The sequence below is a fragment of the Aulostomus chinensis genome, chromosome 18 (assembly GCF_037954235.1).
Source record: "Aulostomus chinensis isolate RoL2024-O1b breed Wild chromosome 18, RoL_Achi_v1.0, whole genome shotgun sequence".
NCBI lineage: Eukaryota > Metazoa > Chordata > Actinopteri > Syngnathiformes > Aulostomidae > Aulostomus > Aulostomus chinensis.
The window spans coordinates 23,805,448-23,823,653 of record NC_141337.1 but is presented as its reverse complement, the minus strand read 5'-3'; the positions used below and the strand labels follow the sequence as shown (position 1 = coordinate 23,823,653).

Sequence of the window (18,206 nt, the reverse complement as noted above, 5' to 3'; positions counted from 1 at the left end):
TTGTCCAAAGCACGGCCGGCAAAGAACTCACTTGATGCAAAAACTCTGGGAATATTTTATGTACGTATGTATTTTTTATGTGTTGTTCGGCTGACAGAGTTAAGCTCCCTCTGAAAGGAACCAGCGCTTAAGAAGCTAACAGACTCAATCAAACCATATTCTTTCATATGAATTTTCTTTAATGCCATCAGGACAGCGGCACCTCTGATTGGATTGGCTTGATTTGATTGTTTTTTTGTTTGTTTTTGCAACTGGCTGGCTGGAGGACTGAAATGCACCTTAGGGACAGATAAAGTTCTTTAAATATTGAATCTTAACTGAACAGAACACACCCTATCACACACTGCATGCAGTTTGTGTTCACATAATCGCAGACACACAGAGACATACACTCACAAACACACACACGCACACATGCACAAACACAAATACATGCACACCCATGCGCACACACAGAGGCCTACACAGAAAGCAAGATTATGTATTCACCAAACCTCCATCCTCTTCCCACACAATCCATCTCTCTCTGTCAGAGTGCGGAGGTGATGTAACAGCTCTGTGTAAACAAGCCTTAAGAGAAAATGAAGAGAGCGAAACCTCTGGAGCTAAGCTGAGACACACACACTGACACACACACACACACAGGAACACACACAGTGAAAAATGTGTTTTTGCAGTGTTCTTGAAGTTCCATTGACTCATCAAAGAATCATTCCTTTCCACTTCAGTCTCAGTGGCTTCCATCCCAGACATAACAAACAAACATGCAAGATTTCCAACACACACCAGAGCAGACACATTCATTTGCCCTGGGGGATACAAGACTCTGCCACTGAGAACTTGCCCTGTACTCTGACCTTTACATTCTAACCTGACAGCGAACGTCAACTTGTAATGGTTAAAGTGACACAAGTCTGCTTTAAGAGTTCACTGGAAAGCCTCCCTGTCACTTCCATTGAAAAGTCAAAGGAGTGGTAATGGTTGAAGGCTGCAGGAGAGGTGGGGGCGGGGGGCAATGGCAGGTGAGAAACAGATCAAACATTCAAAAACAAGCCAGTGGAAACTGGACATGAGAGCGTGAGGTGAGGCTGGAGCCGCGGAAATATTAGGCAGTGAGAAAAGCAAAAAGAGGAGAGGAGAGTGAGGTCAGTGGAACAAAAGCAAATCACCTCTGATTCATGATCACCATCAGCTCAACCCTACTGAAGGGGAGGTGTGTGTGTGTGTGTGTGTGTGTGTGTGTGTGTGTGTGTGTGTGTGTGTGTGTGTGTCTGTGTGTCTGTGTGTCTGTGTGTGTATGAGTGTGTGTGTGTGCGCGCGCATGTGTGTGTGAGAGAGTCTGACGCTGTACTATATGAGTTGTGTTTCTAAGAAGCACGACACAACAGGAGCTCCACCACACCCATCTCTGTCTCTCTCTGTGTGTGTGTGTCTCTCTCTCTCTCTCTCTCACACACACACACACACACACACACACACACACACATACAATCGCACACCTTTCACACATATTTATATGAATATTAGCACATTTAAACATATTAAGAATGTATAATTAGTGATATTCAGTAAAAGTTATAGTCATAAGCATTTTCATATAATAGAAAGGTCGCTTCTTCTAAGGTTTGCAAAATGAAATGCTTTTTCTGTCTCGGTGCTGTCGGCAGTGTGGGCATAATATTTTCAAGTTGTCCCTCTGTCCATCCCATTATCAACAATGCAACATCTATAAACACCTGGAGGGATGTGCCTCTAATATCTACTGAGACTCAAGGATGCACTGAAGAGAATTTGTTGATTAAGGTCAAAGGTCATTATTACTTTATATCATCATGATGGTGGTGGGACATTTATGCTCAAGGATTTATTAGTTTAACATTCATTGACAAGATGTTCTCATAAGTTAAAGATGAAGTAATCATGAAGTAATGAATAATTACTGTCAAGCAATGTACCTCATAAGTTCAGTGTTACAAGGAGTAACCGATGAAGAGGCTCAGTATGGTTACTTCACATTTTTTTAGGAATAAATTATTACCTTTTTGGAGTATATCATTAATATATTATCTAATGGACTTTTCACCTGAACTTGTTATCATCCCCAGATTAAGAGAATTGATTAACCATTATTTTGTCCTAAATTAGTTCCTCACTAGTCACTTAAGGACTGATTGATGAGGAAATTGAGGAATTGACATCAGCAACATTCAGTCAGCTCTCTGGTAATTCAGCTCTGGTAATTCCCAATTCCGACTCATTAGTTCCTCATTTGTTCATTAGTAACTGACACTCATGGCTGTAGACTTTCGTTTTTCCTCTTTAACATATTTATCTCTAGGATGAAGGAGTGACCGATGTATTGCAGTATCACATTTGCGCTTTATTTGTACATGTAATGTTACATTTTACAAATAAGAACATGCACACAGAAGCAGTAGTAATTTGGGTTTTTAATCCACTTCACGTCTTTAATTTTTTTGGTATTTTCTGTGTATGAGTGTGAGTGTGTGCAGCATGGACCAATAGCGGGAAGAAAAAGAAAGCCGCAGAGTGTAGCCTGTTCCAAAACAGAAGAAATGGGGAAGAAAAACAAGCAAACAGAGGTTAGGAGAGTGCCGGTAAGAGAGAGGATGGGGGGGGGGGGGGGGGTCAAGGAATTTAAGTCTCAAAGTTATTTTTAAACCAAGAACAGGAACTCTACTGTTGACTTCCCAAACACTGAAACATATAGTTGAGAAAAGAAGGCACGGAGGGCATACACACACACACACACAAATTTATAGCAGCTGTCAGGTGTGTGACATTCACATGTCTACACCCAGATCTACACACACGCATCCCTCCAAACACAAACAGCTGCATTTTCATCTTCATGTAAATATAGTTTACAGCTGTGCAGACATTCAATGCCTCGATGAGAGAAGAGAAAGGCATTGATTTAAACTTCTCTATCTATAATTCCTGCTGTCTCCTGTATATATTTATGTTGAATGTAGACTATAATCAAGGCATGGTGTACATAAAAGAGAGAATCACAGGCCAGAACGATTTGAGTCACAGCATCCATAAAAATGACAGACCAGCAAAACAACATGTGAGGAGATTGAGAAATCATGCAGACACAGTTTCAAACTAAGTGAAATAAGTACAAGGTCGTCATGTTGTCCTCTCAGCACAGTCTGTCCAACAACAGATTTCATACTGGGTGCTTTTCCACAACACCAGGCTTTTTTTGGCCAATAAAAAGGCTGCGGTTTAACCCATTTAGACCTAACATGGCAAGAAAAGCATGTGTCAGTTTTGTAAATAACCTACAAAACCAGTGCATTTTCTGAAAAACTCAACATAAATATCAGTGTCCACTGGAATCTCTATTTCACCACCTCTGTAGCAAATAGAAATGATAAATTAAAAATACAAAAACAGCTCACAGCTTCAGCTTCTGCGTAAAAGGACTTGCCTTTGCCTTTGCTGTTCATTAAATATTTTTCATACAGCCTTTTTCATCAGCATCGTCCAAATGGGTTGAAGGGAACTGTTAAAATTTACACAACCTCAGACTCATACATGTTTTGTCAGGGGGTTATAGTTGCACCTGCAGCCAATTTGGAATGACCTCAAGAGAAGAAGGTGCAGAAATTACAATCATCCTACGAAGTCATTATCTGTTGACAGACACGCGGTACACTTTGATGCGCATCCCAGAGTATCAGTTCTTCTTCATGGATAGCTGTGGTCCATTCCTTAGGTACTGAATGAGGTCAGCCCTAAAACACACTCCAGGCTTGGTGCTCCTGATGGGGTCAAAGGAAACTGGGTCACCTGTACTTGTTAGTCAATGGATATGCATCTTACTGAGGCAGCCCACCCTGCCAAACCACCCAAGGCAAGGTCACGCCCTCCTCTCTGGACACCCCCACCCCCTTCCTCCCTTGTGCTTCTTTGCCCTCCCCTTAGGTGTCACAGAGAGCACCCTTGTTCTAGCCCTCTCCTCTTTTCCACCGGGACCCCTCAAAAATCCCAGATATCCCTGCAATTTCCGGTGCAATGTTTATTTGGCGGAAAGAGGGCTGGGGGGCGAGCTGCCTTGAAAAAAGAGCCTCCCTCACAAACAGTTTGGGCTGCGTTTGAGGGTAAACATGTGCAGGACGGGTATGTGAGCCGAGTGGTGAGAGGGACTGAGGCTTGTGTGTTCTGGTCCTGACACACAGATCCCACCTCAGCAAGCACATAGAGGACAGCTCTGTTCAGGCTCCAACAGCCACTGTCTCAACCCCCCCCCCCCCCCCCCCCACACACACACACACACCTCAAGTCTGGACAGCACCCTCTGCTGGAGGAATACTGACACCACAATGAAAACATGTTTCTCAAAACAAGCGCCTGAAATAAACAGTTAGGTAATTTAAGATTTAAGAAAAATAAAAGCCAGGATGATGAGACATGAACACAATAATGCAGATGGAGCGGCTCCATCAACAGCAGCAACCTGGATTACAGGACAAGGCAACAATCAAAAGAAAGAAGAAACAAATATAACAAACCCTTTGAACCAGTGAGAACCGGCAAATCAAAAGGCTCAAGTCCTTACTTCCTCCTTTGTTTGTGTTGCTGATGCTGTGGTGGTACAAGAAAGGATCGGATGGGAGCAGTGGGGTAGGTGCAGGGTGAGGGTGGCGGGGAGTTTTCAGGAAGCAGGAGGGGTACATGTAAGTGTGAGCGTGGCTCACAGATGGGAGGTAGGAAATGGGGTCGTCTGTCTCTCCTGTGGCTCGCAACTGCGTCTGGCTCTCTGTGGCCCATAACCCCTTTGCACCTGGACACAAACAAATGCTGCTGGTTGCTTGTAGCATCCTTCTCCTTGTTATCTGCAACACCCAGACTTTGCAGCCACTTACACAGTCTGGCATCCTCCTCTTTCTTGGTGAAGGATGGTACTAAATATTTCTGTTTCCCTGCGCAGTCCACCCTATAGCTTCTCTTTCTCCTTTGCTGCTGGCGCCTTTCTTTGATCGTAGCCTCCTCTGATGTCTGAAGTGGAGTCACCAGTCTGCCCCCTCTGTCTCTGCCAGTATCTGTCACAGGTGGACAGATATTTGAATAAAACCCATTTGATGCTTGAGGGCTTGCTGAGACTGCAGACCATGTTTCTGCAAAACCCAGTGACTTATGCACAGCTCCCCTTTTCAGATGTGAGTCCATGTCAGGTTGTAATGGGTTCATCACTGTGCTGGACTGGAAACTCTCTGAAAGAACATCACTGCAACCCAAATGACACATAATTGTACAAGCATGGTTGCCTGTCTGTTTGACTGTAAAGGTGTGTGTATCTGAGACTTGAAGGGTGTGTGTATCTGCAGGCAACACAGATGGGGACCTGCAAAATTTAGAGCGAAGTCGTCTGTGTGGAGGCAGACTGGTTGGAAGCTCAGGCAGGCAAATACTGTGGAACAGCCCTGGAGATTGTAAAGTTGACGAAGGTCTCAAAACTTCACCTTTCTTCTGCTTGTTTTTATCCATCTTTTCATTTGCAATACACATCCCAGCTGGAAATTCCTGTACGATATATACATATATCAAACACACAGTAGTGTGAAGGATATCAAAAAGATGGTTACCATAGAAAAATCCTCTTTAAGACTTCACCTTTGTTGGGAAAAATTGAAGTAATTTGAATTGACGATAGCTACGGCAACAGAGGAGAGGTAGAATCAGACAAACAGAGTTCTCATTTATGCATCGGCTTTGTATTGTCCAGGAAAGCCCAACTCTAACCTTACAAGAGGAAGTCTGGTGCCGGTCTTCTGTTCTCCTTATCATCTGGTCCCAGACTCTGCCACTTTGAATAGTCTCTTGTGTAATATTTTCCCTGCTGTTGGTCCATCCATGTTCTTCTTTGTCCAGTGTGTCTGAGAATGACTTTCTCACCGATCCTGTGACAACACCCGTTCAGCAACTCGCCCACCCACCTTCCCTGTCTTTCATCCTGATGCCCTCGTAGACATGAAAGGTGCAGTGCATCAACCACTCCATCTCAATAAACCATGGATTCACAGTGAACAGAGAGCAGGTACTTTCACCAAAGTGGACCTGACAGAATGTGTGACTTGTTTATTGTTCTGATTCGGAATTTGGGAACCTGAAATAGGCTTTGCTCAGTTCTTTTTATTGATGATATCAAAGATAATATCACAAGCTGGTTTGAGTCTTATTTGTTAAATTCTTTGGTTTCACTGGGAATCAACAGTTATATCTGTTGTGGTCTGTGATTTGCTGTCACTTGCTGGAGATGTTTTTCTTTCTGTCAAAGCCAAACCAAAACTGTGACCCAAAAATGGCAATGCTGTCCAAACCATGGGCCTGAGGAACCGTGACACCCCTAGCTTGCATCGCAGGTTGGGTTGTTCCTGGATGTTTTAACCCATTTCCTGAAAAGAGTCAGATGAGAGTGTTGATGTCACTGTAACGCGTGTACATTTGTTGGTTAGCTTAGCTTGGCTGAAAGAGTCAAAACAGCCTCAAGTTTATTCATCAAACTGTAGAAGCAAGCTGCACAAACATGTAAATGTTTTACTTCCGTTTTTGTACAGGTTAAACAAAAACATTCTACATTTAAGTGGTGCAGTTGGATTATGCCTTTATTATGTTTTTATGCTAACTGGCTTCTGGTGATATAGATCTTATTTAGAGACATTGATCTCTAAGCTAACTCAGGGTTAAAAAAAAAAAGAAATATTCCTAAAATGTGAAACTATTTCTTTAGCCGCATTCCTCCTCTGTTAAAATGTATATATAAAACAATTTATTCTGCGATTATTTTTGGACCAATTGTCAAGGCAATAGGGCTCCACAGTCAGAGTCGATATTTAACTGACTTTCTGACGTGCTCAGAGCAGATTTTCGTTGAAGACTGTATGATACATTAACATATAGGGAGATTTGTTGAAATGTTCATGAAAAAAGGGGGAAAAGTCAAAGTGTGGTCTTAAATGTCTGAAATGTTTTCAGGGATAATTTTTTTAAATTGTCCCGTCCAGGGTGAACCCCAGATGCATGGATGGAATTATTCAAATTCATTTCCCTCAGCATAACGTGCCTGTACTTCCCATCTTGACCTACAGAAGGCGCTACTCGCTATACTGCAGCCATGAAAGACCATAAACGCTGCTTTGTGGCTCTTGCGTAGCACCACAGCGGAAGTGTTTCGTCCGCTCGGCGAGTTCAAGTACAACGATAGCTAAGCAGCAAGGTAAACACGGGAATATTGGTATTTTTAGAAATGTTTTAGTAATTTTTGTGCCCTCTCTTGTGGACTGTAGTCCTTGGTTTGAGTATTTGTTTGCTTCGTAGCCGGAGGAAGCTGAGGCTGGTAACTTCAGGTTTGCAGGAGGAGGACGAAGAGGGCAAAGTCATACGTAACGTAGGTTAATGGAGGAGGCGAGCCGCCGGTAGATACGCAGCTAGCGCAGTCCGTTCTGTCGAGGAAATATCAGGCTAATAGGGAGGAGATGCGCGCGCGTGTGTGTGTGTGTGTGTGTGTGTGTGTGTGTGTGTGTGTGTGTGTGTGTGTGTGCGTGTGCGCGCGTGTGTGTGTGTGTGTGTGTGTTCCTTAAACAGTGTCAACTTCTCATCTGTTCTCGAGACTCCAGACTCCTGTTTACAAGCTGAACTGGCTACTAGATATTGCTGCGTGTTCGCAAACATTGTTGATGAAATCTCATCAGCAACCATTTATTGAATCTAAAAGTGAATAATTGAGAGTGCAATTTGGAAAAAAAATGGGTTTAACGAATGATATTGCTGATCAAATATTTAAGGGGCTCCTGACTGAGTTTATTGGTTTTTGAAATTAGGGATCGATTATCATTTTGATGGATTACCAGTTTAGATATTTGTCATTTCGGTAACAGCATATTTGGATTTGTCAGATGATTTTTCTTTTAATTCAGTGTACCAAAATAAGACAAAAACACCAACATTTTTTTTTGATTAACGTGTAAAATCTGGTTGTAAAATGTGTAAAAGCTGTGTTGCTTCTTCCTATTTTTAAATGATTGAATGTTATATATTTATTTTTGCTTGTTAACTTCCTGTTTCAGTCATTTAAAAAGTTGTGATGCCAAGCTGGAGACTGATTGTACTGTAGGTGGTTGGTTGGACAGAACAAGACCTTTGAATGTCAGCCAGCTCCCTGCACGATAGCTTCTGCACATCAGTGGTACTGGCAGTGTTTAACGCTACGGTCTCATATTCTGCTTAGTTCTTTTATATCTTTGGTGAGGAAACAACAATAAATGCATGATTTGTGGGCCTTTCCAAGTGTTTTGTCAATAAAGAAACCATTACTTTTGTTAAAATTAATAATGTTTACATCTGGAAAATGTGAATATCATATAAACTTGTTGTATACAAGTTATATCAACATGGATTCATATCATATCAGTATTGGATGTGGACCAAAATAATTGCACTATTGTGCATCCCTGATTATGTTGTCCAACCACAACCAAAACACACTACATTTTTAACAAAAAGCAGCACATCCTTACATTTGAGAGTCTGAAACCAGAAAACATTTGACATTTTGGCTTCTTTTTTTTTTTTTAATTTAATAAATGATTATTTCTCGATCAACATTGTTTGAAATGTAAATGAAAAAAAAATCAGATCAGCTAATCAATTCATGTTTCCAAGCAGTTGTGATAAGGATTTTAATTTTGTTGCATTTCTTACACTGAATTAATATTTAAAATAAGCGCTGCATGAATCAATGACAGAACTAGGCAATAATAATTCTTTTGTCTGTCACTTAAATGCAATGCCAAGATTTGGTGAACGGCAGAGTTCTGTAACTACCAGTCGCTTTTTGAGTAGATTTAAGATCTTAACGTCTTGTGCTCTACTGTAAATCAGATAAGACGTTTAGAATTAGTTGACAGGTTTGCGGGGGTGGGAGGGGAACCATAACGTCACAGTTATGGAAGAATGTTTTTTAACCTTTTGACGTGTTTCAACTGAACACATTGACCACACGGAACATACACACCCACCCCTACATATAGGGGTCATGTGCTGACCCTTAATGTTTCACTCAAAAAATAAAAAAAATCCAGAAATGACAACAAATTAATTCGTCGTGCTCTGTTCTTCTGTCTTTTCTATGGCACAGATGGCTCACAGGCTGCTTATACGTAGAATTTGGAGGTTCTCTGCAAAAGACATCCGCTGCCTCCCATCATCCTCCGCCACCATTGTCTCCTCATCTTTTTCCACCTCCCTGCAGTCTGCCGCCACACCCCGTCTCTCCTTCCTGTCTCCCTCACGCACTCATCCTCGCACCCTACCTCACATCTCCCGCCGGGGAGTCTCCTTCAGTGTTCAGGACCATGAGGATTTCACAGAAAGGGTCATCAATAGTGAGCTGCCAGTGCTAATTGACTTCCATGCACAGTGAGTATCCAGAGGTGGGCGATAAGTGAAAGTGATCAACTGCAGTTTGTGTTGCTGGGACATAAAGGGAGGATTAAAAAGTCCTAAAATGTTATTTATGCAGCACGTTTCACACTGAAGAGTCCTGTGTGCTTCCCAAAACATGTTAACGCGTGAGATGGGTGTGAGAAAAGTTATAAATATTGAGAATATGTCCATATTTACGCTTGATTTTAAAAGACTTTTTTTGTAAGTGAATTGCAAGCAGACACTGAGACACGTCAGTAAAGTTTTCCCTGATGCTCTTAAGCCTGATTTGTTATCCTACATTTCTTTGCATGTCAGGTTTTTCTGTAATTATTGGGGTTATTATCACAGTGCATGTAGTTCAAAGTAGAGATAACTGCTCATTAGAGAAGGAAAAGGACTTGTGTTTATTTTTCACACAGTAACGAGATAAAGATCACCGCTGTTCTTGCATCTAAAGGTTGAGAAATGATCCTGTAAATTACATAACCGATTCTTGAAACGTATACAGACTTTCTCTGCAGGGAGCCTGTGACTGGCAAAGATTTAGGTCGCAGATTTTTATTTATTTTTGTTGTTGTTGTTGTTGTTGTTGCTTTCTCCAATCAAATTGACATGTGATTCCCCCAAACTGACCTTTGACTCATAAATTAAACATGTATTCTGTATTTGGATCAATTAGCTCACACAGGATTAGGTGACAGTTCCTAATTCATCTTGGTAGGAAAAGGACCCTGTACAGGATCAGATTAGGTGTTCAGAAGGTGAGTGTTAAACCCAGGATTAAATGGTTCTCCAGTCGAATGGGCTTTTCTTATCGTTACCTCACTTGCGGTTCATTTACTGTTACGTTGGGTTTCTTTTAATATTGTTTATGGTTTGGTGCCGCTGTGATGGAGTAGATTAATCCAGGTGCTGAAGGGAGCTACCTGCTGGAACCCTTGTATTTTGATATGATTTAGGAATTCCAGCACTGACCTTCACAAGACCTTGTTGTGTCACATGCTGTGTGTGTCTTGCTGTTAAAAATAAACGTTGACAAGGGGGATTCCAATTTCAAGTCATGCAAGATTCAGCAACAGCTACTGGTAGAGAGCCACTGGATTGTTGTCTCCGTCGTTGAGTGATTATACAGAACCAGTCTTTATGTTGTAGTATGTAGCTGCATGATGACGCAGATGGTGTAATATGTAGGTGGCTTCTTGTTGTTTTGTTAATTTAACTATTTGATTAAATTTGAGGTGCCTCTTATTTCGGAGAGTGAACAAAATGTAATTAATTTTTTTTTTTTTAAATTGTCTCATTGCCCGGTTCATGTTTTTGTATTTTTTGTTTTTTCAGTTCACCAATCAGTCGGTCTCTCTTTAATAGTTTTTTGTTATTTGTTTTGTTTGTTTCAATGCAGAGACAGTTGAATGTTATTTTATTTGAATTATTACATTAATACTTGTTATTTTTTCATATTATTGAAATTTTGCTTTGTTGTTGTGGGCGGCATGGCTCAGGGGTAGAGTGGCTGTCCAGCAACCAAAGGGTCGCTGGTTCGATCCCTGACCCCGCTGACCATGTCCAAGTGTCCTTGAGCAAGATACTGAACCCATAATTGCTCCTGATGAGTAGGTTGGTGCCTTGCATGGCAGCCTCCACCATCAGTGTGTGTGTGTGTGTGTGTGTGTGTGTGTGTGTGTGTGTGTGTGTGTGTGTGTGTGTGTGTGTGTGTGTGAATGGGTGAATGAGACGACACTGTAAAGAGCTTTGAGTGCTGCTAAGGTAGAAAAGCGCTCTATAAAATTGAGTCCATTTACCAGTTGTTTAGATGTTTCCTCTTGTCAGTGTTGTAGTTTTTACACTATTGTTTTAAGTAGCATAAATATGTATGTGTGTGTATATATGTATGTGCGTGTATATGTGTGTATATGTATGTATGTATGTGTATATGTGTGTGTATACATACACATATATGTGTGTATATATATGGATATATGTATGTGTATATATGTGTGTATATATACATATGTATATGTATATATATATGTGTGTATATATACATATGTATATGTATATATATATGTATGTATTTATATACATATATATACATACATATGTATATGTATGTATATGTATGTATATATATCCATATATATATATATATATATATATATATATATATATATACATATATATACATACATGTATATATGTGTGTGTGTATGTATGTATATGTTATGGATCATTCATGGTAATCGCTATTCACTCGATATAATACACTATGACAATGTAGAACATTTATAGTTCAGAACCCAATGATTTCAAAGGGAAATGTCATTCATGCTGGTCGGTGTAGACTCCTGAGTAAAATCGTTCAGTTTGTGTCTTTTGTGGGTTGAAGGAACTTTCTTAGGTTGAAACACAAAGTTTCAGGATTCTGTTGACTTGTCTTATAGAAGCTGTGGGATCAAGTGTTTGTTGAGCTCATTTCATACTCTTTTTGTCTCCCAACTTTGTGGAAAGGCAGTTAGGGTTCCCTGGCCTCTTCCTTTTAGAGTCCTCAAACGTGCACTCCTGATGACTGGGTCATCGGCTGTCTTCTTTTTTGAACACATTCACACTGGGTCTTTCTGTTTGTGTTTCTTCTTTCCAGGTGGTGCGGTCCTTGTAAGATCCTTGGTCCAAGGCTGGAGAAGGCTATTGCCAAACAGAAAGGCCGTGTTGCCATGGCGAAGGTTGACATTGATGATCACACAGACCTGGCTATCGAATACGGGGTGAGATTTGCAGTTTGCATGGAACATTTGTTGTGTTAAGGTTAAGTTACTAGCTGGCTTTGTCCCTTGTGCATTTACACAAAAATCCAACTTTGACCCCTGTCTCCCTCCAGGTGTCTGCTGTACCCACAGTAATTGCCATGCGAGGGGGCAACGTTGTTGACCATTTTGTGGGGATCAAAGACGACGATGAGCTGGACTCATTTGTCAGCAAGATAATTGGACAATAAACCAACTCTCCCCAACCCTACCACATCGCCGCCGCCATCATCAGGGTGATTCTGGCGTGTTCGGCAGACGTTAGCTGCCATTTTGAGCCTGTTTAGTTCCAGCCATGAAACACACAAACCCTGCCACAAGTCCAGCAGGCAACCTCTACGATAGTCACACCCATCCGTAGACACACTGCCTCCGCTGTGCATTACTGCTTCGCTCTCTCTCTCTCCATCTGTTTGTCTGTCTGTCTCCTCTGTCTAGTAACGGGTGTACACCTCAATTGACCATTTTATGTCATGTTGTGTTCCTTCGCAACATTTCTCTCTAACAATGTCATGGTTGCACAGCTCTGCTCATTACCTGGAGCTGCTGTGGGACAGTTTGCTGTAAAAAAGTCTATACATTGAAAATACACCGCAATACTGCTCTTATACTGTATAACATGAGGGATGGACATTATAGTTTTTGACTCAAAGAGGATTGAACTTTAAAATCTGACTATGAATGTGGTTTGTGACAGTGTAACCTGTAGTTCCTGCTTTAGTCCACAGGAGGGTGGCATTTCTCTTAACATCGCAAAGCCACACATGGTCATTTTACACCATTATGCCTAATACTGTGAGAAAGGTGTGTGTATGTGTTTCTGTGTGTGCCTGTGAGTCCTGACTGTGAAACTTGCATCATATACAGTTTGATTTAGTTTATTACTGAAATGAACTCTCTGTACAGGAACATGACCATGTGATGTAATAAATGAGTCAAGAGAAGTATTGTACGTGCGATATGTGGGAAAAGATCCCAGACTCTGAGCTCTACTGTCCCAAATGACACTGTTGAAAAACTGAAGTGGTGTACTATTCTTCATTTGATACAGAAAATGAGGCGTTGAACATTTGGTGACAAGTTTAAGGGGAGTATAATGAGTTTTATGAGTTTTTAATCAGACTGGAAAACACCAAAGAAATGCACTGGAGGTTGTCCAAGTGTAAGATTTATTTATATCATTATTTTATCTAATGTCAGAGTCCCTCCAACTTCTGCCTGAGCCTGTGTGGGCGTTTATACTTTACAACCGTCTCATCAGTGTGATTCAACCACCCACACACACACACACACACCACCCTCCACTTACTGCTCCTCCTTAAATAACCTTGCCTCTAAAACAAGTGCCCTTCTGTAATATCTTCTTTTCTATCAAACATCCTTATCCATATCACCATGATCCCCAGTAAAGATGGAACTTGAGCTTCCAGCACTCAGGCAACCGTCTCATTAGAACTTTCAATTTCTTTTTCACCTGCAAGCGTCTCACCAGGCCACATGTTGTTGCAACCTTGAGCAGGCTAAGCTTTGTTAGGTATTTCAGGAAGAGGGGTGGGACTCTCCTCTTCTGATACAATAAAGATACACTGGCACTGCCTATCAGTTTTTTATTACAGCAGCTGATCTGATTTAACCAGTTGCCATTTTGTTTTACCATGTGAAGTTCATTGTTCTAAGCTAAGATGTTGATTGGTGTTGTTTTCGCCACAGTAAATACTCACTTCCTGCTTTTCTAGGTGTATTCTTTAGTTACATGGCTATTGGGAAGTATTTTTTTGAAATAAAGAGTATTTGAAGCATTACTGTATCATGATACTATCATGAGCAAAGTATTGTGAAGTGAAGTACTGCAAGTTACTCTGCAACTGACTCCCGTCCCTGCCTAAGGCCCCTTTACTGCAGAATTTTAGATTTTTGCTACTGTTAGCTTGTTCACATTACCTTTGCTAACACAATGTGCATATTAAATAATGTAGGAACAAGAAGTCAACAGTAAGCATCAAACTAGACACTTCCAAACGGTGTCTACAGGGGGCCGTCATTACTGTTTATGGAAGATGCGGGGGTCCATTTTAATAACCACCATTTCCATAATTCAGTGTATCTCCTTCCTATAGAATGAACGAGATTATCAATTGAGGCTTTTGGAACATCATCGCACTGCTGTGCAGAGTTGAAGGATACTCTCTGGAACACACTGACATACCACAACGGTCCGGAACATTCCAGAGGTGCTCAGTAGGAGACTAGGGATACTCAATTTCCAGAAACTGTATGCACAACCTGGCAACATGTGACCCAGCATTGTTACGCTTTGTGTTACAGGCAACCTCAGGAGTCCTGGGATACTCAGGGTTGCAAGAAAACCAACTCATCAAAGATAAGGCCTATGTGTGATTTAACATTCAAATGTACATAAATAGCCCTCGCAACCCTGTTTTTTTGGTTTTTAACAAATGTGATCAAAAGTACCCCACAAGGGTGGAAAACTGCCCGGGCTGGCAATGCTGGGCCTCATCAATTTGAGAATAATTCTATGCTTAATAGTGAGACTGTGACGGTATGAAACCGGGGGTTGTAGTGGAGGACCCAAAAGCTTAAATCGGAGGCGGGTTGAAGGTGCAATAGAAAAGGATTTATTAAACATGGTGGAAACTGTAAGGTGAACGGTTGTGAGGAGGGCCGGCGTGGTGTGGGCTCGTGGAGGCACTGCGAAGAGAGAAGAAAAGCAGAGAGCCGATGAACACGTGGGCAACAGCAACATAAATACTTCAATGGCCTAGGCCAGAATACTCCAAGAAGGAGATCAAGCTTGCTGAGCGTAATTTGTGAGAAGCTCCTTAGAGGGCCAACAAACCACAGAAGATGTGGAATCCACTGGCAAGGGTGAAACCTCCACGAGCCGGTTTTGTAGGTGGGTGATGAAGTGATTCCTCTCAGGTGTGCAGCTACCGGAGCCACGCCCACTCCTCATGCAGCAGAGGGAGCAGGAAGGCAGGGAGTTTATGGGGGAGGAATCCCCACAGAGACAAATTCGGGGTTGGGTTCACACATCAGGTATCAAGGGTAACCAGTGCCCCCTGTCTATGACCTGGCATCTCGAGAAATTCCCGCCTGTGCAAGACATAGAGCGTGATAAGCAAAATAACTCACAAAAACTTACAGAGACGAAAAAGACCACAGTATACAGAACAAATATTTAAGATATTAATTAATCAAAATAAAGATGGCTTAAATAGGGAGACCTTGGATGGCCATAGGGAAAGTTTGTTTGTTGTTGTTTTCTGGTAGAGTTTTTTTTTTTCCTTAACATATGTTAAGGCCACAAGATCTATTTTTTTCCACAGGTTACTAATGTCATATTTTTGAACAAGTTATATATTTTGGCTTCATTAACTGAATTGTGGGAAGTTTTATTTCATGGCATTAATTTTTTTCCACTAAATGCTCACATTAAAAAAAAAAACCCTCTCTCAGGCCATTCCAAAGCTCCATATAGGATAATAAAATTGTTTGCTTCCTTCTACTTGTTTGGAGGGCTACACACACTCTTTGTAAGACCTATATTAGGTGTGTGTGTATGTGTGTGTGTGTGTGTGTGTGTGTGTGTGTGTGTGTGTGTGTGTGTGTGTACGTGTGTTAAAGGATTAAGGTGTTTCTGTGTCATTGCCCTCTAGAAACACCGAGTGGAGTAAATGAGGTCAAACGGGGCCAGAGGTGGGGAGCGAGGAGAGCACCTGCAGCCGATAGTCCCTCCAGTCATCGTTTCGTCATCCCAGCTTAACTGAAAAACATTCTGGCTTGCCTTCTTATCCCTGCGTGTTATTACAGCGCCCACAGCTGACAGCATGATGGCAAGGGCCACTAGACTGCTTATTATGTGCTCATCATTTGACTTGTTCCATCTACACATTTAGTGACTCGGATTAGATCACTGCAAATGAGGCTCCAGGATGAATTCATGCTGAGCTGCTCGGTAGCAACCAGAGGCAGGAACCCAGTGGGCTTCATTGAATAGGGGGGGAATTCCATCAGCATTACACAATCAGGTGTGATTGAAGCAAGAGGGCTGGACCAGCTAGTGGTGTGGACACGATTGTTGGATGGAAGACATTCCTGCATAGTTTTGAGATGTCTGGGGCTGCACCACAGCACCTTTGTTAATGTTTTTTTAACCGCTAACTGCATCTATTAGTGACTAGCCTGAGGATTCACACAAATGAACCGAGCTGGCCCCTACATGTACACACACACGCACGCACGCACACACACACACACACAAACTCCATCCTTTGTGTCTGCACTTAGACACAGCAAAGAAATGACGACAGGCTCAAAAGGTTCAAGAGCAGCACGTAATCCTACACCTCTTCCGCCAAAAACAATAGACCACACCTCCATCCTCACTCTCGGCTTGTCTCTCTCTCTCTCTCTCTGTTACTCAACCACTCTTGTGACCATATAAGGCAAAAAAGTCAAGCAGGGGAAGCCAGCGGCTGCTGAACAAACGGCTGAGAGGCAGAGTTGCAGAATTCTTCGAGTGACTCTCTTCCAGTCAGCCTGCCTCTCTCAGAGCCTGAAACTGTTAATGTGTTTTTGATAGAAATACGATTTGCAATCACTACGCCGAAAGCCTATTCTGTGTGTGTGCGCATGGATTTGTGTTGACATTACGTGTGAGAGCTCTACAACAACCAGTTCTAGCAGGGCCTTAGAGCATTCTCTGTTTATAGTAAATACATAGCTTTATTTTTATTTTAAACACATGCTGCCCTCCACCTTGTTAGGTCTCCATTTTGTTCCAGACAAAATACCCACCAGACAGACAAAGCAGTCACTGTTGCTGTTTATATCAGTCTAACTTTTCCCATGCAGCGTGCACACACACACACACACACACACACACAAAGCCTACAATACCGTAATTACTTAGCATGCATTAGCCATGTTGTCCAAGCCCTAAAAGATGAACGAGCAGGGCATCTCGACAAAATGGAAAGCTTTGCGTCCGCTCCCTTTGCTCGACATTCCTGAGTTTTGTGAGTCAACATGTATGTTATCACTCCTTCCTGTGTACTGATTACTGAGGAAAGGAAGAAGATGGAGGTGCTGCTAGAAACAAGGCAGAGTAAACATCTAGTTGCTCTCTCATCCACTCATTGTCGCACGATTCAAACCTGCTCTTGATTATCCTTTGTGGCTCTGAGCTTTAAGGGTCACAAAAATACACTGCTTTGCTGTGGCATGTCAGTTTGTGTAAATCCCATCGTCTTGGTGGGGGTAAGTACACGAGCGGGGGAATGATCTTAGTTGTCAGAATGAACCATGTTTACACATAGCTTACATTCACACATGAGTGTGTTGAATGTTCTCTCATTGTATGTCATGTTAAAGGGCAAAGCTGAAGATCCGGATCAGAAAAGAGCAACGAATTACAAATTCTCCATCAGATTGGACTCAGATCTCTAAACAGTAGACAATATCGATGCTCACATGCCAATTTAGCAGGTACATCAGGATCAAGCTGACAGCCTGGTAAGACATCCCACCTCCATCAGGAGTAGATGCTGAGATCTTATTACCTCCACCAAGAAGGTCATGTAATCCCTAGCATGCACAGAAAAAGCTAATGGACAAATTTGGATTCATTGTGGTGTAGATACAAGATATGTCATTTTATCAGAGGCGAGCCGGATAAAATTCTAGAACGTAAAGACTCCTTTAAGCCATTGGCAGAATAGAGCTATTGGCTGTATTTTTCTGGACATGTCATCGTTGAACATGATCATATCCTGAGTCCATGTGATATGTTTGAAAGAAGAGCATTTCATCTTTCAAAAATGACCTTGATCTTTTTCTGGATCTGTGACACATTTAACCTATTTTCAACAATAATGCTTGACATCTCTGAAAATTCTTTAGCATGTTTTGATTAAATTCTTTGAT

The 18,206-nt window shown here is 41.7% G+C and overlaps 1 protein-coding gene across 1 annotated transcript; it reads left to right on the top strand.

Annotated features, from left to right (window-relative positions):
• The first annotated feature begins 7,150 nt into the window (after positions 1-7,150).
• Positions 7,151-13,204, top strand: txn2 (thioredoxin 2). The gene is made up of 4 exons (XM_086184448.1): positions 7,151-7,249; positions 9,170-9,450; positions 12,098-12,221; positions 12,335-13,204. The coding sequence occupies exons 2-4, from the start codon at positions 9,170-9,172 to the stop codon at positions 12,449-12,451; spliced, it is 522 nt and encodes a 173-aa protein (XP_086040574.1). The 5' UTR covers positions 7,151-7,249; the 3' UTR covers positions 12,452-13,204.
• The last annotated feature ends 5,002 nt before the right edge of the window (positions 13,205-18,206 follow it).

What these genes read in the sequence shown, in the direction of transcription:
- txn2 (XM_086184448.1), top strand. Translation starts at nt 9,170, where the DNA reads ATGGCTCACAGGCTGCTTATACGTAGAATTTGGAGGTTCTCTGCAAAA. An exon ending in CTAATTGACTTCCATGCACA is followed by an intron (nt 9,451 to 12,097) that starts GTGAGTATCCAG and finishes TCTTCTTTCCAG; the next exon opens with GTGGTGCGGTCCTTGTAAGA. An exon ending in ACCTGGCTATCGAATACGGG is followed by an intron (nt 12,222 to 12,334) that starts GTGAGATTTGCA and finishes GTCTCCCTCCAG; the next exon opens with GTGTCTGCTGTACCCACAGT.